We start from the raw sequence: 21,827 nt of genomic DNA, 5'->3' as shown, positions 1-21,827 counted from the left end.
CAGTTGATTGAAGATGAACCTCATCCCTGTCGCCCAGCAACAGCTGTGACTCAGGAAAACATTGATACTTTGAGGGAAATCATCAAAGAAGATCCACTTCTTACATTCAGTGACATTGAACAGACCCTAAACATTGGGTCAACAGCAGCACAGACCTTCGTTCACAATTATTTAGGCTTTACCAAGAGATGTGCTCATTGCGTGCCACAATCTATGACAGAAAGCAAAAGGAGGCAAGAGTCGACTGGTGTCGTTTCATGCTAGAAAAATTCAATGGAGGTCAGTCCTAAGACACCTACAATATCACAGTTGATAAAACCATTACGACCTTGAAAAACGAAGAGACAGTCTTCTGTGTGGTGCTTTCTGGGGAGAGGAACCACCCACAAAAGTTCAAAGTTGGAGCTCTGAAAATGTGCTGGTGGCAACTAATTTTTTGCGAAAATGGGGTATCCTACCTCTGTGACCTTGGACACATGTCGTACATTCTATACTGAATGGTATATGAATGGTTCTTCCCAAAGTCCTCGCCACACGAAGGTCACAGCATACAAAGTCCAAGAGTGGGCACCTTCTGCTGCATCACGACAATGCATCTGTGCACAGGGCAACTAGAACAATGGACTTTTTGGGAAATGAAAAAGTGTGGGTGTTACCTCATCTACCCATTCACCTGACCTGGCCCCATGTGACTTCTTTCTGTTCCCTGAGACCAAGGAAACATTTGTAGGCAGTGGTTTTCATCAGATGAGGCCATTGCATTGTACAAGAATGCACTTAGTGATGTAGAAGGTTGGCCTGAGACGTTTTCGAAGTGGTTTCTGAGAATGGAAAAATGTATACGTGCTACTGGAGAGTATTTTGAAAGGTTGTAATTGTTGTTTTGCAAATAAAATGTTTTTCTCACACTCCGCTAAAACCTTTCGGCATAGCCCTCGCACAACCACCCTACTTGCAGAGTGAGCAATAGTGAGTTGGGATATTGTGTGGTCGTCCCGACCAACCACCCAGTATGAGTTACATTGGTCTGATCGGTTCTGACAAGCCTACACACCATCCGATCTGCACATTGGGTCGTGTTTAGGGGCTTATATTTCTTCGTACTGTGACCTAAATAAAATCATCGAATTGGATTTTCGAATGCCCCGCCCTCAAACACTGTTTCTTTCATGATCTGGATGATAAATTTCTATCATTCTCCTTTGAAGCAGCTCTTCACTAACGATATTCCAAGACAATCTGCTACTTTCTGGTATAAGGGAACCTGTGTTCTCTACATTTTTCCCTTACATTGAAGTGATGTGGTTAACACACAGAACACAGGCGAGTTTTCCTGTAGCTTGAGAATGGATCACCAACCATCTCTCATTGACATCATCTGGATTTGAAAATTCTAAAGCAGCGTGCATGAAGATGTGGAGACGTATGTCTTCGTTCTCGTCAGGCCAAGTTCGTGTACTTTCCTCCAGAGCTATTTCCCCCTCCCCCCCAGCAGCCACAACTCTGCTGACAGAAATATTTCTCGAAGGGCTGTTATCGAAGCTAGGCAGAAATGCGAACTGTTTGCTGCAACTCTTGAACATGCCATTCATAAAAAATCACGCACAATGCCTAAGGCTTTTCCTACCATTAATTCCCATCCCGCCTGTCGTGACCCTAAGGGATGTACAACAGGCTGAGGACTTGGGTTCGGAGTTCTGGGAGCGTATAGTCAGATTGGCAAAGTTTAAACACTAATTATATTCTACACCCAGGATATTCACACATCAATATATACAATAATACATACAATATAAAATCTCTGACACCATTTACTCTCAATCCCTTCTCAACTTCAGATCTATGAGAATGTCTTTAAGTCTTGTTCCTAGTACACACAAGAATACTTATAATGCATATATTTACTGTTGAATACTTAACTACGGAGTATAGCTGATTCTTGTACAGCTAACGTCTTCACTCTTCTCTTCTTGTCTTCTCCTCTTCTGCGTAGGTATCCCTGGAACTCGTTAATCTTCGCGGCGACGTGAATTATCCCAATTACAATTAAGCTGCTAGTCTATAAGCTGATATTCCAACACCTACTTTGACAATCGGTGTGGAGAATCTTTGTGATTGTTCAGCAACAAGTCACACTCAGTTCAAGAGCCTGATACCCCTCTATCTTACTATCACTTTACTGCGTCTGCGACTGAATGCTAAGTCTACCAGTACTCCAACAGTTCTCCCTAATTAACTATTCACTCTTCTGCGCGATACTGCCTACCGTCGAAAAGCCTCCTTTGAGGTCTGCTAGTCCAAAAGTCTTCTTCGAGTGTCGTGAGTCAAAAAGCCTTGTTGTTTACAAGTTACCCAGTCATATAGTTTCTTCTATTCTTTCTCGAATAATCCTACTGATTCATATACCACCACCACCACAAGTCACTATTTCACGTCACAACTGCACTGTTCTCCGATTGGTTGTTGCGCACGGAACCACCCTGTCACGTTGCATTACACACATTGTTCTAGAACATTTGGAAGCTGTTTCTACGTCTCTTACACGTGACTCTGTATATTTCTAACCCAAAAGAAGTGCGTATTTGACTTACACAATGTTTCACAATATTGATACACAAAGCTCTTGGCTTACGAGCTCCCAAAGCAACATCGAATATTCTAAATCCTTCTTTGAAATATTCTGTTATTTCTCTTATTATTATTATTACTGTCATTTATGAATTATGAGTTATGAATATACACAAACTCTCCTATCATTTCCCTTCATATATACATGCGTTCATATGCCTGCTACTTTTAAATCACAGGCTTTCTACCCTGGAGTTCGCGGATTCGAATCCCATTCGAACCCGTTCGCTCTCTCGTTAATACGCGGAAGACGCGTCGTGAGCCGCCGTTCACGACACCTCCCCCGCCTGGGAAGAAGTGCTTTGCGTCCTCTTGACGCAAACACTTCTGTCAGACACTCGTGTTTGCTTACACTTTCTCTGGATGTGGAATGTTTCCCCTGTGTGGCATTATTATCTTTAAACTCTACTTTTCTCTTTATATCTCAAGCTACTGGGTGTTTGTACTGTTGCCATGTTTTCAATTGCAACTACACTGACTTCTGAATCATGTATACTGGCGCGACTACTCGCTAACCTTGGTCTCTCAAAATGGACCACTAAGTCATCATCTGATGACCTTTCTTTAACCCTATTCTCATTAATGATTTTCTGCTTAAAGCAAATTCGAGTACAGCAAGCAGTAGCATGATCCCAGTGCTTTTTCTGAAAAATTCCCGAAAAGCAAGGACAACACTTGCAACATGTTAACAAAAGTACTAGAGCCACAATAGCCATTATCGTCCACACTATGATTTTATACACATTGATATCAGCAAGTAATTGCTTTGTATACAACTCTTCCTTTTCCAATATTAAATTTTCCACATCTTCAATTTTTACTCCTGAATTTTTAACATCGTCTATATGTGTTAGTAGACTGTGTAGTGGTACCTCTTTTAACTCAGGTAAGTCATTTAGTTTTATATCACTATTAAGATATTCACAACATTCATATTCTAATAAAATGTCAGGAATTATATACTTCTTATAAGTTGTGTTAACACTACCTGTGGACCGTATCTTACTATCTGGTCCGTAAATTGTACAAGGTTGATACATTGTAATTATACCCACATTTACTAAATTTACATTATGTGTTTCCTCACAAACTACTGTTATCCTTGTAAGTGATGGAGTCAAATATAAATATTTATTGTCACTTACAGGTAACCATACAAGCTGACTAACTTTGATTATGTTTTTATTACACTCACTTGGCATTATTGTTGTCCCTTTCAATAAAGTTAAAATGCAGTCTTTTTGTCCATGTACCAATTTTAACACAATACTAGATGTACACACTTTGTGAATTTCATCTACTTGTTTGCAGTCTTTCACTTGTTCTTTACTTAAATATGCATATAACTGCTGCTCTGAGTTAATAATAACAAAGTCTTTTTCTACCCTGATATGAACATATTCTTTTACAATATTTACATTATCATGATTTGCATTATCATCACTGTCTTTCATTAGCGTAGGGAAAGGAATTATCTTATATAACTGAAAGTTTTTCTTGTCACTTAGAGGCATTTCAATTACATACACCAACATATTCTTATTTATGAATGCATTTACAGTTGCAATCCTGTAAATTAAATAATCTCCAGCCATATCCAACTCTAAAGGGAGGGTCATCCCTTGTGGAAATTGATGTTGGGATTTCCTATAAGCTTTTAAAATCTCAGAAGGGCTCAAAATTTGCATATTAATAATCCCTAATTGTGCATACATTATTCCATCTGATATTACCTTATATTGATCATACACCTGTGAAATGAGGTCCTCTATCTCTATGAAATGTCGGTTAATGGCAATCTCAATATCTAATTGAGTGAACTCGCGTTTAATTGACTTGTTTCATTTCCCAAAAACTCTTTTATCTGTTCTAAATTCTTGTTTAATTTTAGCTCATTAGCTGTTACATCATATAAAGTATTGTTCAATGACTGTAATGTAGATCGTGTGACCGTAAGTTGTTCCTTCGCAAGTTTAAGTGTTGAAAGCTGTTCTTTCTCTAATTCTGAAATTTTATTCTGGTACATCTCAGCATCATCGCTATCCAGCGTCCCGAACAATGTTTTCAATAATGTGCCTATAAAATTAAATAAACCTCTCTTTTCACGTTTCACTGTATTCTTAGTAAATTGTTTCAAAGTGTCCCTTAATTCCTGTACTCTCTGTAAGCGATTAATCTCCATCTGCACTTCGTGTTGGCAGGTAAAATTCAATTCACTCTGTAATTGATAACATAACACTTGTGTTTTCTGTATGTTCTTCCTAATTACTGTGTATGCCTCTGCTAATTTACTTAAATTGACATAAGTGATCAATCTCCATTCTGTAGTAGACAATTGTACGTTTCCCTCATCTTTAAAATATATCCCTGGGGTTTTCTCATACGGAGTTATCTGAAAATCTATCCCATTTCCAACTACTTTTCCCTGAAAGTATACTACAAGCACTACATAAATTATCCAATACATCTTGAATGTAGTGTGTGTCTTCTTGTTTCCTTACGGGTGACCTGCAAAGAAAAGTCTCTGTTGTACCGTACTGTAGGAGTACTATATTTATGCAAAAATTTGCAATTACATATGTTTCAAACACTGTTATAATAATTCATAGTAACTCATTTCTAATGCAAGTTATGTTCATCATGTCATGTGGTATGCACATGATATCACCCTAATGAATGTTTCCCGTGTTGGGGTTCGTATCCCGTATATGGTTTTGTTAAGTGTAGCCACCACCATATTTCGTATAGCTCTCCCAATTTGTGTACCCCTGTTTAGTTATTAGATCATTTTTACTTCCGTATATGCAACTACTGAGGGACACTTTCGCTCGAGGTTCATTAGATTCACTTTCCTGTTATCTGTAGCGGCCTGGTTGCCGTGTTTCTAACAGTGTCCCTTGCTAAGTGCTTTGTTATCTGATGAGTGCCGTGAAGTAAGCTTGAGCTGGTCAAGTCCAAACATCCCTTCGCTCTACTCAACACTGTATTCTGTTATTATTATTATTATTATTATTATTATTATTATACTTTTCACTTTTAGTTAAACTGGGTCTCTCTGTTCACGTTGTCGCATGCACATATTGTATCAATATATCTCCTCGTTTATCTCTAACGTCACTCTATAAGATCGGACTCTCGGTTCGAATCCCGATGTGTGAGATGACAACTAGGTTAGGCTCTCACGGACCATAACCTTTCTGAAGAGTTTCACGATAACACACAATGTGTTCTGCTCCACCAATTATTTCTTATCCCCTGGGTAATCTAGGTTTGAATCTCTAAAAAACTTCTCATGAAATTTAGGACGTGATTTGGCAGGATATTTCAAACTAATCCTACCAGCAATCATCGATACTTCCTAAGCGACGTCGGAGTAAGGAGAAGTGTCATCTTACCGCGGCCTAAATCGGGGCGATCCTCCATCCTGTGGTCTGTGCTTCGACCCTCTACACATAAAGTTTTAGGCGGTTTTTGTGTATTTTGATTAGCTTACCTTTCTTGTTGATTTTCAACAAGCAGTTTACACCATTAATTCGCTCTATATTTCGTAAGATCCTCTGTATGGTGGTTCGAATTTTGATGACCTCCCTCGTCTCAAGGTTTCATCTCTTAATAATACCTTATCGCCTACCTGAAAATCTATTTCCCGTTGTTTTCTGTCATAATTTTGTTTCTCCCGCTCCTTGCTCTGAATCAGAGTTTTGCGTGCGATCTCGTGGTTTTCCTGTAATCTACGGGTTTGGCCTTCGATTACATTCTGATACTCATAAGTAGGCTCTGGTTTTCTCTGCAAAATTCCCGGTATATTAGCCTTTCGCCCGAATATCAATTCATATGGTGTGAACCCTGTGTTACTGTGTTTAGAAGTGTTATACACAAAAGTAGCTGTTGGTAGATAATCATCCCAGTCATTCTGCTCTTTACATACGTAATGACGCAAATATTCTATGATCACGCGGTGTGATCGCTCAATACTCCCGTTTGATTGCGGCCTGAATGCCGTTGTATGGATCTTTTCGATTCTCAAAATTTTACATAACCTCTTAAAAGTTTGACTCATGAAATTACTTCCCATGTCTGTCAGAATTTTACTTGGAATCCCGAATATGGCAATTACATTCATTACTAGTGTTTTTGCTACCGTCTCAGCTTCTTGATTGACCATTGGACTGGCAATTAAATATTTTGACAGCTGGTCTTGACAGGTAAGTATATATTTGTGTTGTCTCTCTGTAACCGGTAGGGGTCCTATGACGTCGATTGCTACTTTCTCAAATACTTGACTCGGTGTGTCTGTTAAAATCATGGGCATTCTAACCTCTGGACCCGTAATTTTGTTTTTCTGACACGAAGGACAAGAGCATACAAATGTTTCTACATCTTTCTTCATATTTGGCCACCGTATAACATCTTTAATACGTGCTAGTGTTCTTGTGATCCCTTGGTGTCCGCCTACAAGGGACGTATGGGCATCACGCAATATTGCTAACTTTTCCTCCTCAGTTAAGTCTTTTCGCTCTTTAACAGGTGTTTCGCCTTCATCTTCGGACTCACTCTCCTCTGCTATTGCGTCCTCGGAATCGGAGTCTTCGATCCGTACCTCTTTTCCTGACCTCTCTGCTTTCGCGTCCACGAGATCATTTCGCTCCTTATATACTCTTTCGGTTTCACCTGTTTCACCTGTCCCTTGGGGAGTAGTTCCCTCTGAACTCACCACTTGTACCGTTCTCTCAGGTACAATGGGAATTCTACTCAATGCATCCGCATTCTTATTTGTTTTGCCCGTCTTGTACACTATCGTGAAATCATATTCGGCTAACTTTAATCTGAATTTTATTAACCTGGATGATGGGTCTTGCACATTAAATACCCACTTCAGTGGCTTGTGATCTGTTACTACTGTGAAGTGTTTCCCGAATAAGTATGGCCTGAAATACTTTACACCCCATACAATTGCAAGTAATTCTTTCTGAGTAGTTTCTCTCCGCTTTATTCAGAGTTCTGCTTGCATATGCCACTGGTAAATCTTTCCCTAATTCTCCCTGTGATAATATAGCGCCTAAGGCTTCGCCACTTGCATCTGTAGTGAGAATGAATGGCTTCTCAAAATCTGGGTACTGTAATATGGGTTTCTCCGTTAACTTCTGCTTCAAAATATTGAAGGCTGCCTCCTGCTTGTCTGTCCATACATAAGGGACATTATTCTTAAGGAGTTCGTACAGAGGTTTTGCGATTTTACTGTATTCAGGAATAAATCTCCGATAGTACCCGCTTAAGCCTAGAAATCCCTTCAATTGTTTTGTGGTTTGAGGCCTAGGAAAATTCTTTACCGCCTCAATCTTTCGCTCATCTGGTTGCACTCCATGCTCGGTAATGATATGACCTAGGAATGCTACCTCTGTTCGCAAAAATTCGCACTTATCTGGCTGTAATTTTAGCCTGTGTTCCCTGAGTCTTTGAAATACTTCTCGTAGTCTCTGATTATGGTCTTCTATGGAACTAGCATAGACCAAAATGTCGTCCATATAAATGAGACATTTAACACCATTTAGGCCCGACATGGCGGTTGTCATGAGCCTCATAAAAGTACTCGGCGAATCCTTCAATCCCATGGGCAAACGTAAATACTCATAATGTTTCCCTAAAGCTGAGAATGCCGTTTTCTCACGGTCCTCTGGCCTTATTAGCACCTGATGATACCCTGACGCGAGATCCATGGTAGAAAAGTACCGTGCTTTCCCTAAAGCATCTAAGAGCTCTGATATGAGAGGTATTGGGAATACTGTCCCTATTGTCACCTTGTTTAAAGCACGAAAATCAATGCACACCCTGTATTTCTGTTTCCCTGAAGCGTCCAATTTCTTGGGGACGAGAAGTAATGGCGCTGACCATGCACTTTTACTAGGTACGATTATTTCATTCGCCAACATGTCAATTTGCCTTTGAATTTCCTCCTTTTGAGCCTCAGGTAACCTGTAAGGTCTCACGTTAATTGGAGGTTGGTCTTCCCTGACTCTAATCTCGTGTTGTAACAGATCGGTGTACGTTAGTTTATCCCCTTCTAAATGAAAAATATCATTATATGCTGCACAGATAGCATACAACTCTTCTCGGTCTTTAGGTGCCAAATGGTCGACCCTTAATTGTTCTATTACTCTTTGTTCTCGAGATTTCCCGTTTTCCTGCTCTACTTGTGTTACTTGGTTCACTCTCTTTTGTTCGATACATTCTGAGATTGTCATAGGTTCAAGCTCTTGTATAGGGAGTATGGGGCTTTCGAAGTTTACTTCGGTTTCCCTCGTATTAAGCACACTCACTATTGCTTTGTGATTGCGTGCCTTTGTTAAGCAACTCGCTATGTATACTCCTGGCAAAATTTCCTTTTTGTCAATCACACCTTCTGCTACTTTTTTGTCCGTTCTCACTTCAATAATCGTCTCTGTTCTAGGCCTGAGACAGATTGTGTGGAGCTGAGCAGTTTTCATCATTATGTGATGTTGCTCACCCTTTAATATGACATAACCTTCTCTGAAATTTATTATACTATCTTTGAGTATGTTTCTGCCTATAATCCCGTCATACTTGAGTTGTACGTTGTCACCCGCTATATGAAAATCTGCGTTTGACTCCCCTATTGGAAGTCGTACGGTTCCCTTGGTTCGGATTCTCTCTGAATCTATGTCTTTTAATTTAGAGGCAGGTTCCCTAGCGATCATGGCTTCCCTTGGCACTACCTGTCTCTTTATAAGGGATACTTCACTCCCAGTATCTAATAAGAATCGAAGCAGGTTCTCCTGACCTTCTATTCCAATTTCGACTGTGCCTTCTAATGCACTCAAATTATCCCGGTTGGTGACACTTATTTGGCATATTTCATGTACACTTAAACCCATTGGGTATCTTCGATCGAAAATTTCTACATATCCATCTCTGTAATTAATTATACTCTGCTGTAAAAGGTCTCTCCCTATGAGGCCATCTGACGAAAGTCTAAATTCATCTCCGACAACATAAAATTCAGGGGAAGAGTCCCCTATGTGCAGTATAACACATCCCCGAGTGCGTGAAGTCTTCCCAGTTACGCCTGAGAGCTCTACTACCGGTTTACGATAGTGAATCTCTTTCTTTGGTATACTCTTTTCCCGGATTAGGCTAATGTCAGCCCCTGTATCTATCAAAAATTTGAAAGGTCTATCCCGTTCTTTAGCGTGCACAAGTATCGAACCTGATCTATCATATTCCCTTCGTGATTGATCCCTTTCTGTAGTGGACTGGTTTCTACTAATCTGTCGCGGGGAATTGCGCGACTTATCTGCGCATTTCTGAGTTGCGCTCCTACATGGGCCTTTGCTTTGCTGGGACTCATCCTTAGGCCCGTTGTGGTGGTCCCTGTTTAGTTTAAATCTTTATTATGAAGACTTTTTCCTTTCGCATACTGTTTCAGCCCGTCTACGTACTGTTTATCACCGAGCTCGATAGCTGCAGTCGCTTAAGTGCGGCCAGTATCCAGTATTCGGGAGATAGTAGGTTCGAATCCCACTGTCGGCAGCCCTGAAAATGGTTTTCCGTGGTTTCCCATTTTCACACCAGGCAAATGCTGGGGCTGTACCTTAATTAAGGCCACGGCCGCTTCCTTTCCACTCCAAGCCCTTTCCTGTCCCATCGTCGCCATAAGACATATCTGTGTCGGTGCGACGTAAAGCCAATAGCAGCGTACTGTTTATCCCTTTCATGTCCCCTTCTCGCGTACTCACGAGGTTTGGATTTTGCACTATTCTCTTTTTGGTCTTTGAACCAACAGACTCTTTGTAAATGACCCTTTCGTCCGCAAATGAAACATTTTCTTTCCCTGAGTTGCTTTGGCCTTTCGCGACAATGGGACTGTTTGTGTCCCGTCCTGCCACAATTATAACATCGGATTATTGCACAAATGTGTATTTCTCGTGACTTATTCTCATCTTTTTCCCTAGTTTTCTTTCTATAGTCTTTTTCTATATGGCCTACCTTCTGACAATATTGGCAGGTAGGTGGACCTTTCTTGGTGGCTTTCTGTTTTCTACAGTCCCTAGCTATATGCCCCTCACAATTACAATTATAGCATATCACTCTAATGTTCGCCCTCTTATTTGTTAATTTACGGGGTGTTTGCCCGGTCATTCGCGGTGTCTGTCTGAGTACGTGTGTGCTTTCACTCTCATTTCGGCTGGTTCCCTTATCTGACCCATGAGCTGTTGCTTAGCCTGAGCGGAAACTATCGCTGTTTCCTCTTCTGTGGCAATGTTGACCGCCTGTTCTAATGTTTGTGCGTCCCGGCTCTTAATGAGAGATTGTATTCTCTCGTCTCTGATACCCTGTACAAAGCTAGCCTTTACTAACTTACGTACCGCCCGTATTTGGTATTCTCTGGCAACTAATGGTTCACCCTGGACCATTGCGTTCCGGAGTTCGGTTCCCATGCGGTCAACTCGATGGGCCCACTCTGCGATACTCTCGTTCTTACCTTGTCTGGCGGCAAACAACTGACATGCATAGAAGTCTACAGTTCGTCTCTCGGAATAGTATTCGTGTAAAGCTCCCTTTATATCATTCCACGTTTCAATATCGGCCCTCACCAGTAGTTTGCTACGCGCATCTTTCGTGATTTTAGTGAGTATTAATTTGTCAAATAGTTCGCGCTCTTCTGGCTTAACTAACCCTATTGCCATTTCAACATTTTCACAAAATTCTTGCAATCTTTCTTTGTGTAAGCCATCAAATTCAGCCCCTATGAGTTTTAGAGCCTCTGTTACTGTTAAAAAGTGGCCATGCAGCACTCCGCTTGCATCATGCATTACTTCTGCGTTACTAGGGGTAGGACTAGCATTTCTATCTGAACCCTCCATTATGAGTTGGCTTTTGACTCACCCTCTCTGGTTAATCACTTGACTCGGAGCTGGATTGACTGTTCCCGAGTAACTGCTGCTTTCTGCCTCCAAGTGACTCGAACGATTTGAATTCCTTTCCCGTTGCCTTCCTCTTAAAGTACCTGAAACAGTGATCAAATACAATTACAAATTTATTCACCTTTATTCCTGATCACTAAGCAGCGCTAAAAGTGATCGTAATTATAGTTATATACATTCACTGCAAATTAACACCCGAATTTTCTATTAATTTCCCGTAAATTAATTGTTACCCCTCATCTGCACACCAAATATTTAAGTCCACCTGTCGTGACCCTAAGGGATGTACAACAGGCTGAGGACTTGGGTTCGGAGTTCTGGGAGCGTATAGTCAGTTTGGCAAAGTTTAAACACTAATTATATTCTACACCCAGGATATTCACACATCAATATATACAATAATACATACAATATAAAATCTCTGACACCATTTACTCTCAATCCCTTCTCAACTTCAGATCTATGAGAATGTCTTTAAGTCTTGTTCCTAGTACACACAAGAATACTTATAATGCATATATTTACTGTTGAATACTTAACTACGGAGTATAGCTGATTCTTGTACAGCTAACGTCTTCACTCTTCTCTTCTTGTCTTCTCCTCTTCTGCGTAGGTATCCCTGGAACTCGTTAATCTTCGCGGCGACGTGAATTATCCCAATTACAATTAAGCTGCTAGTCTATAAGCTGATATTCCAACACCTACTTTGACAATCGGTGTGGAGAATCTTTGTGATTGTTCAGCAACAAGTCACACTCAGTTCAAGAGCCTGATACCCCTCTATCTTACTATCACTTTACTGCGTCTGCGACTGAATGCTAAGTCTACCAGTACTCCAACAGTTCTCCCTAATTAACTATTCACTCTTCTGCGCGATACTGCCTACCGTCGAAAAGCCTCCTTTGAGGTCTGCTAGTCCAAAAGTCTTCTTTGAGTGTCGTGAGTCAAAAAGCCTTGTTGTTTACAAGTTACCCAGTCATATAGTTTCTTCTATTCTTTCTCGAATAATCCTACTGATTCATATACCACCACCACCACAAGTCACTATTTCACGTCACAACTGCACTGTTCTCCGATTGGTTGTTGCGCACGGAACCACCCTGTCACGTTGCATTACACACATTGTTCTAGAACATTTGGAAGCTGTTTCTACGTCTCTTACACGTGACTCTGTATATTTCTAACCCAAAAGAAGTGCGTATTTGACTTACACAATGTTTCACAATATTGATACACAAAGCTCTTGGCTTACGAGCTCCCAAAGCAACATCGAATATTCTAAATCCTTCTTTGAAATATTCTGTTATTTCTCTTATTATTATTACTGTCATTTATGAATTATGAGTTATGAATATACACAAACTCTATCATTTCCCTTCATATATACATGCGTTCATATGCCTGCTACTTTTAAATCACAGGCTTTCTACCCTGGAGTTCGCGGATTCGAATCCCATTCGAACCCGTTCGCTCTCTCGTTAATACGCGGAAGACGCGTCGTGAGCCGCCGTTCACGACACGCCATCAACTGAAAGAAACGGGCGGCCATTATTCATCTTCTACGCCTCTTCATTAAGAATTATCAGAGCATTTCTTTGAAGTCCTTGTGCATGACTTCACTGCCGATGCATTGCTCGTTTTAAAGTTTCTTCTGGATGGTATACCAGTGACAGAATTTTAGCCCCTATTATGCAGATCACCTAACTCCTGCACATAAATCTGTGACAGTGGAGTTGCTTCTTCTCTTGCTCTTTGCTTTGCCTCTTGAACCTGCTTCTTCAATGTGAAGGTTGCTTCTTCAGGTTATCCACACTGATGATAGATGGTGTGAAGTATTTCTGCACTTCTTGTTCTCGGCCAGCCTTTACACCTTTTCTTCTACTTAGACATGCCCAGGTGACGATGCCATGCTGACTTTCCCTATATTTTCTGTACGTGTAACCATTGTAATGTGTGCAACGATTTGCTTTATTAGTAAATGTCAACTCCATTACAGCACACAACTAGGAAGTTTCAGTATAGAATGGTGTTTGTGGCTGTCTCTAAATAATGCGCGCAAGAGAGGAATGATTTTCTTTGAAGGGAGCGAGCGGGAGCCCAGGCAGGTTAGCGGATATGCCCCGAGATTAAGCTAATGAGACCTACTCCCTGCTGAAGTGACCACAAATCTCCTGTGACTGCTGGAGAATTTTTGTGAATGGTATCCTCTGTATCTGTGACTGCAAATATCTGGCAACCCTACTTCCTAGGAAAGGTCTAGTGACTCACCAGTACCTTGATCTTCTGCAAAAACTGTAAAACAGTTCTGTCGCAGAGTTGTCTAACGAAAATATTTTTTTTAAATGTTTGACAACCAATTTAAATAAAACTTTACGTTCGTTGTTATACAGCATAATACCCATATTTGAGGAACCAAACAGTTTTACAGTTTAATGTTCCTCACATATATTCATTCCAAAATATTTAATTGAATTACCGAAGAATGTGGTATCTAAATAGTATTGTACCAAGAGGAGCCAATACAACAATTGAACTTGTGATATGTCGGATGTTCCACACAGCAATGCTGATTGTGAGAGAATATTTAGTCAAATGACTAAAACAAGAACTCGGTTTAGATTTTCAATACATGACTGTAAAGTCAAGACTTGACGGCTGCTGTTTTGAGCCACCATTTACGAGCAGTTTACTCTTTCTCCCAAGTCTTCCCAGCCCAAACTTTGCAACATTTTTGTAACTCTACTCTTTTTTCAGAAATCGTCCAGAACGAATCGAGCTGCTTTTCTTTGATTTCTGGCATCAAGAAATCCTCGTGAGAGTCTCATACACTAGAACCATACTCTAGTTGGGATCTTACCAGAGACTTACATGCCCTCTCCTTTACATCCTTACTACAACCCCTCAATACCCTCATAACATGTGCTGAGATCTGTACCCTTATTTACAATCATGTTTGTGATCACCCCAATGAAATACCTGGGTATTTACAATAATCCCTAAAGGGAACATTCAACCCTTCAACGCAGTAATTAAAACTGAGAGGACTTTTCCTATTTGTGAAACTCACAACCTGACTTTTAACCCCATTTATCATCATACCATTGCCTACTGTCCATCTCGCAACATTATCAAGATCATTTTGCAGTTGCTCACAATCTTGTAACATTTATTACTCTGTACAGAATAATATCAACTGCAAAAAGCCTTCTCTGATTCCACTTCTTTACACATATCATTGATATATATATATACTAGCAAGATACCCGTGCTTCGCTACGGTATTATACTGAAATTTATAACCAAATGCTTATTATTATAGATATATAATCCGCCGAAATTTACGATCTGACTCGTTTTCTGCGAGAATCAGCCAAAATTCGCGATCTGACTCGTTTTCTAATAGATTACGGCAAGTTTCCTCCCATTTTTCAATCTTCCTTTCCAGCAATCGATTTCGTTCTTCCCGGGCTAGGTCCAGGTGTTCCACCCGGTCAGTTGGGTCCCTAAATGTTTGCCATATTTTCCTATAAGCGTTTTTAATATGGATCAAATCCTTGAGGAGATACGGCGTGGTGTCGTCTTGGGTGCCTTAGCGATACTGAACACGCGGCCGGACTGCATTCTTAGTCATTACCCGGCCAGGACCCGTTTCCAGCGCGGTCCACACATTTGACGACGGTCCAGAACATTATTATTATTATTATTATTATTATTATTATTATTATTATTATTATTATTATTAAATGTTCTGGACCCCACAGCAAGATGCAAGACGGCTACTTGTGTGTAAATTACATGTGCTGCCATTGTCATTGTTGAGAATGTGACCAGCACCATTGTCGCGCGTAGGCAAGTGTGCGGGATTTTTGGCGATATGAATGACATACTTCCGTGCATTATTGACCTTATTATAGAGGTGAACAATTTGACGGTCAATCTCATTCCTATCGTTTATTTAAAATGTGTTTAAATTTTTATTTACATGCCAGGAGAATCTACTGTAATCTAAGAATGTTCTAAGGAAAAGATGGCTGTTGAAAACGAACCCAGGAAAGATTCAAAATGATCGGTTTATGATCAGAATAAGTACATCGAAAATCTACAGCCTGTTTCCAGTCATTCGACAGGGTCAGGAATGGAATGAATAAACCCCCACCTAGCGGCGACAATAGGATTTGTGCCGGCTGCCAAAGCACTTATCTGGGGCAATGATAGATGAAAGACAAATGAAATGAAATATTGGACAGTGTTGCTGGAATGAATGATGGCAGGGAAAACTGGAGTATCCGAAGTGAGCGGGATTTGAACCAAGGAACACAGCTGTGAGAGGCTGCCGCCTGAGCAACGGAGGCTCCTTATAAGTACATTATGAACACTAAAATCAATTGGTCTCACCTCCTTTTGCACCCCACCGCGGTTAAGTTTATTTACCCCCACCCCCAAAAAAAGAAGCCGTGTTTCTTTGTTTAATGAAGATTCCACACACCAGTGTTCACGTCTGTTACCTTCAGTTTTGAGATATAAGTATCCCCATAAAAAAGAATTCACTTTTTTTACATCCTTTCACTCTCCTCCCCCAGCCCCCTGTGAATTTTCCGGCAAAAAATACTTCTTTCTTTAATAGTAAAGGGTCTTCTAAGTACCAATTATCACGACTTTAACTACTTCAGTTTTTGATTTTTGTGTCCTCATGAAAGAAATTCAACTCCTTTTCACTCCCGCCCCCCCAAGATTGTTTCCCCCACAAAACGCGTTTTTCTTTGTTTCTAAAGCAGATCCAAATACCAATTTTCACGTCTGTAACAACAATACAATTAAGTCAATTAATTTTTCAATTCTTTACCCCCGCTTCCCGCCTTAATGGATTTTCCGAGAATACGTGTTTCTTTACTTTTATAGCAGATTCCAAATATCAAATTTCACGTCTGCAACATCTTCATTTTTGAGATATCAGTAACCTAATTAAAAGAATTCAACACCATTTTCAGTCAATTTTACCCCCCCCCCCCCCAAGTGGTATTTCCGAAAACTAAAAATACACTTATCTTTTTTTAATAGGGATAAAAAATACAATTTTCTCTTCTGTAACATGTTATTTTTTTTTAGATATACTGTAGAAATTCTCATTTTAAAAATTCACCCCTTTTTAGTTCCCCTTAAGTGGAGTTTCCAAACCCAAATCACCTATGTTTCTTTACATTTACAGGAGATTGCAAATACCCACTTTTTATGTCTGTAACATTTTACGTTTATAAGATATTCTGTAGATATAGGCTTTCAAAAAATTCACCCCAATTTGTCACTCATGTTTAACCACCATTAATTGGATTTTCCAAAAACAAAAAAAACACGTGTTTCTTTATATTTAAAGGAGATCCCATATACAAATGTTCAGTTCTGTAATATCTTCAGTTTCTGAGATACATGTATCCTCATTAAAAACATTCAACCCATTATTCACCCTTTTACAACCCTCCTATTGGGATTTACAGAAGAAAAATAAATACGTGCTCTTTTATTTTTAAAGGAGATTCTAAATACCAATTTTTACATCTGTAAACTTTTAAAGCTTCAAGATGTAGACACACTCATTTTAAAAATTCACCCCGCTTTTCTCCGCCCCCTCATTATTTGGATTTTCCAAAAACAAAAAATACGTGTTTCTTTATTCTTAAAGGAGATACCAAACACCAATTTTCAGGTCTGTAATATCTTCAGGTTCTGAAATATAAGTAGCCTCATTAAAGGCATTTTTCACCTTTTTCCACCCTTCCTATTGGGATTTTCCGAAAACAAAAAAATACGTGTTTCTTTATTTTTAAAGGAGATTCTAAATACCAATTTTTACATGTATAAACTTTTAAAAGATTTGAGATATAGATACACTCATTTTAAAATATTCACCCGCCTTTTCACCCCCATTATTTGGATTTTCCAAAAACAGAAAAATACCTGTTTATTTATTTTTAAAGTAGATCGCAAATACCAATTTTCAGGTTCTGAAATATAAGTAGCCTCATTAAAGGCATTCAACCCCTTTTTCACCCTTTTTCCAGCCTTCCTATTGGGATTTTCCGAAAACAAAAAATACGTGTTTATTTTTAAAGGAGATTCTAAATACCAATTTTTATATCTATAAACTTTAAGAGTTTTGAGATATAGATACACTCATTTTAAAAAAATACCCCCCCCCCCATTAATTGGTATTCCAAAGACAAAAAATACGTGTTTCTTTATTTTTAAAGGAGAACCCAAACACCAATTTTCAAGTCTGTAATATCTTCAGGTTCTGAAATATAAGTAGTCTCATTAAAGGCATTCAACCCCTTTTCCACCCTTCCTATTGGGATTTTCAGAAAACAAAAAAATAAGTTTTTCTTTATTTTTAATAAAGACTCTAAATACCAACTTTTACATCTGTAAACTTTAAACGTTTTGAGATATGATGCACCCATTTTAAAAATTCTCCCCCCTTTTCACCCTCCCATTAATTGGATTTTCCAAAAACAAAAAAAAAATATGTGTTTCTTTATTTTTAAAAGAGATCAAAAGCACCAATTTTCAGGTCTGTAATATCTTCAGTTTCTGAAGATATCCGGATTAAAGGCATTCAACCCCTTTTTCACCGTTTTTCACCCCTCCTATTGGGATTTTCTGAAAACAAAAAAATGTGTGTTTCCTTGTTTTTAAAGAAGATTCTAAATACCAATTTTTACGTCTAAACTTTTAAAGTTGTGAGATATAGAATCACTCATTTTAAACTTTCAACCCCCTTTTCACCTCGTTAGCAAAGGAATATCCAAAAATCCTCTCTTAGCGAGCACCTACATCTTAATATGAATCTATGCCCAAAATTTCATTTCTTTATGTCCAGTAATTTTGGCTCGGTGATGATGAATCAGTCAGTCAGGACAAGTTATTTTATATATATAGATAAGAAAACATAAAGGTCCAGTAATACTGACTTGAGGAATTCCCCTCTTAATTATTACAGGGACAGATAAAGCTTCGCCTACTCTAATTCTCTGAGTTCTGTTTTCTAGAAACAGAGCCACCCATTCACTCTTTTGTCAAGTCCAATTGCATTCATTTTTGCCAGTAGTCTTCCATGATCTACCCTATCAAATGCCTTAGGTCAATCGCAATACAATCCAATTGACCTCCTGAATCCAGGATATCTGCTATATCTTCTGGAATCCTACAAGTTGAGCTTCAGTGGAATAACCTTTCGTAACCCCAAACTGCCTTCTATCAAACCAGTTATTAATTTTGCAAACATGTCTTATGTAATCAGAAAGAATCCTTTCCCAAAGCTTACATGCAATGCATGTCAAACTGACTGGCCTGTAATTTTCAGCTTTATGTCTATCGCCCTTTCCTTTATACGCAGGGGCTACTATAGCAACTCTCCATTCATTTGGTAAAGTTCCTTTATGCAAACAATAATCAGATAAGTACTTCAGATATGGTAGTATATCCCCCGAAACTTCATTTCCAGCTGCTTTTCTAGTTTTCAACTTTTGTATCTTACTGTAGCTGTCATTGCTGTCATAGATAAATTTAGTCACCTCCTCTATCTGGATATTATCCTTTGTAACCCACAATCTTTACTTACTGCTGACTGAATACTTCTGCCTTTTGAAGATCCTCGCATACACACTCCCCGTGTTCATTAATGATTCCTGGAATGTCCTTCTTGGAACCTGTTTCTGCCTTAAAGTACCTACACATACTCTCCCATTTTTCATTAAAATTTGTATGACCCCCAATTATGCTTGCCATCATGTTATCCTTAGCTGACTTCTATGCTAGATTCAATTTCCTTGTAAGTTCCTTCAATTTCTCCTTACTTCCACAGCTGTTTCTAACTCTATTTCTTTCCAACCTGCACCTCCGTCTTAGTCTCTTTACTTCTCTGTTATAATAAGGTGGATCTTTACCATTCCTTACTACCTTTAAAGGTGCAAACCTATTTTCACATTCCTCAACAATTGCTTTAAACCCATCGCAGAGTCTGTTTACATTTTTATTTACCGTTTTCCACCGATCATAGTTACGTAATAAAAACTCCCTCATGCTTGTTTTATCAGCCATATGGTACTGCGTAATAGTCCTGATTTTAATATCTGACTTTTTGCAGGAAACAAAAAAGGCCACATCTATGACTTTAAAGTGTAACTAGCGTGTAATTTGCAGTGTGTATTATATTATTTCTTGCCTGTGTTGCGTTAAACGAGTTTTATTGTGTAAAGCCCTTTTCAATTATTTAATATGTGCTTAATTTATCAAAGAAGTCCTGTTATATATGCTCCAAACTAATATTCACCACCCCTGCTGCTGTTTAACATGGATTTCTTCTTGATATGTTCATTCTCAAATCATTGGCCTATGATGTAAGTAGATATGATCATTGAAGTATCCTGTTTAAAGCATGAGTTATTGTATTTTGTAGCCCAGAAGTATTATTATTTCCTTTAAAAAAATACTTCATTGTGAATCTATTGAAGTACGATACGGACCATGAAGCTGATTTTATGTAATCCTAATGCCAACCAGGCAAGCAAAGAAGCTAACACCTACCTCAACTTAAAGATGAAAATAGCTAAAGTGACAAAAGATAGTGTTTTTGAAGGAATGCCTTAAAAATAATTTGATAATTTTAAGGACACTTCCTCTAAAGCATTACTTTGTCAATTTATATATTTTTCATCTAAACAGTGTTATGTGGCTGAAGATGTTGATAATATACGAAACATGTACCACTTTTGACCATTAAAAATTGCCTTAAGCAATCATTGTATCGCCTAGGTGGAAAATAAAAAAATACTTAATTGTGAAGCAGGGGTGCTTTGAAAATCGTTGGATTTTTGTCGCGCGTGAGCTTTACTGATAGCCCTTTTCAATAGTTGATAGGTATGCATGTTGTATGTGAATAACTAGAAGATCCAGGTGCTGGTGGATAACAATTTGGTCCTTCTTTTCTTTAAAAATACCAGTGGTTTAGTGATGGTGGTGATTATTGTTTTAAGAGGAAGTACAACTAGGCAACCATCTTCTTTATAACACTAATCAGAGGGAAAAATGGAAGGCATCCGACACTTCGAAAAATCGGCCAAAGGAAGACAAGAGCCACGAAGGGCGTGAAAATGAAAGACTCCCTAGCCCTCGCAAACCTAATGGCATCGGGGTCGGAAAAAAACAAGAGTTGACCAAGAGTGGTCGGATAGAATAGCTGAAAGTGAGGAGCCTGGCACAAGTAAGTGGAAGTAATGCCAGGACTCAGCTAAGGGCCCCATGGTCGCCAACCCTCCCTCCAAAGTTCAGAGCCCCTGGGGCCCCTTTTAGTCACCTCTTACAACAGGCAGGGGATACCGTGGGTGTTATTCTACCGCCCCCACCCACAGGGGGATGCTGCTGGTGAGAATCTTCCTTCAGTAAGAAGGGATGTACATGTTTTACTTCTTCTTTTATTTTTTACATTTTAATTATTTTGTGTGCACTGTGTTTACAGTAAACAGTATGTAAGATATTGTTTTTGACAAAACTGTTATTCTCCCTCCAGTCTCTTGGATTTTGCTTTTTGAAGATTGGCAGATGTGCATGTTAGCTTTTATTATCAACAGCTTCTCTCTTATTGTTTTGTTCCAGCCTGCAGTTCGACCCAGCTCCACGCCGTGGGGAGCCACATGTAACCAGACGAACTCCCGATTACTTCTTGTAAGCCTTCCGAAGCGGCTGTTGGCCATCAAGTGCTGACTCTTCTATCCTCCCACCTCTTTCTAAAGTCCCCTTTCTCCTTTCACCCATAAAGAGAAATTCAATGTGTTGCTCTGTATCATTCTGTGGACCACCTACCTTAGTCGTAGAACTGAAATTTGGGCTATACTGGAGTGCCAGAACATAGTACAGAAAGTCTCTGTATTATAAATTCTGTTGAGTCTGTGCATCAACAACACTGTTTGTTGCAATATTCACTGGTCATACTATTGAGGGAAGTTGAAAGAGATTCCATCTATGCATGTCTGGAAATTGTAATAATGAGATTGCCATGTCATTAGTTACGATGTCAAATACCCATCGTGGATAATCTAGCAGGCTGGAGCTAGATTTGTAACCTGTGATGAATGGCTAGTTCTGTACACTAAACTCCTGTCCACTGTGTCAACGTATACTTTCCATTACGCCACAAGACCCGTTTGTCTACGGAAAGTGCTTAATGTAGTGTTGTAGCTTGAGGTGAAATTGGAAGAAAAACAA

At 39.2% G+C, this 21,827-nt stretch overlaps 1 protein-coding gene across 1 annotated transcript in view; it reads left to right on the top strand.

Annotated features, from left to right (window-relative positions):
• The window catches only part of mts (protein phosphatase 2 catalytic subunit mts), a 55,685-nt gene extending 34,121 nt beyond the window's left edge, over positions 1-21,564 (top strand). The window contains exon 6 of the mRNA XM_067138571.2: positions 21,219-21,564. Within this exon, the coding sequence (XP_066994672.1) occupies positions 21,219-21,291 (73 nt within the window). The 3' untranslated portion in view covers positions 21,292-21,564. The remainder of the gene's footprint in view (positions 1-21,218) is intronic.
• The last annotated feature ends 263 nt before the right edge of the window (positions 21,565-21,827 follow it).

This window comes from Anabrus simplex, chromosome 1 (assembly GCF_040414725.1).
Source record: "Anabrus simplex isolate iqAnaSimp1 chromosome 1, ASM4041472v1, whole genome shotgun sequence".
NCBI lineage: Eukaryota > Metazoa > Arthropoda > Insecta > Orthoptera > Tettigoniidae > Anabrus > Anabrus simplex.
The sequence above is the reverse complement of the archived record's forward strand: the minus strand, read 5'-3'. Positions and strand labels throughout refer to the sequence as shown.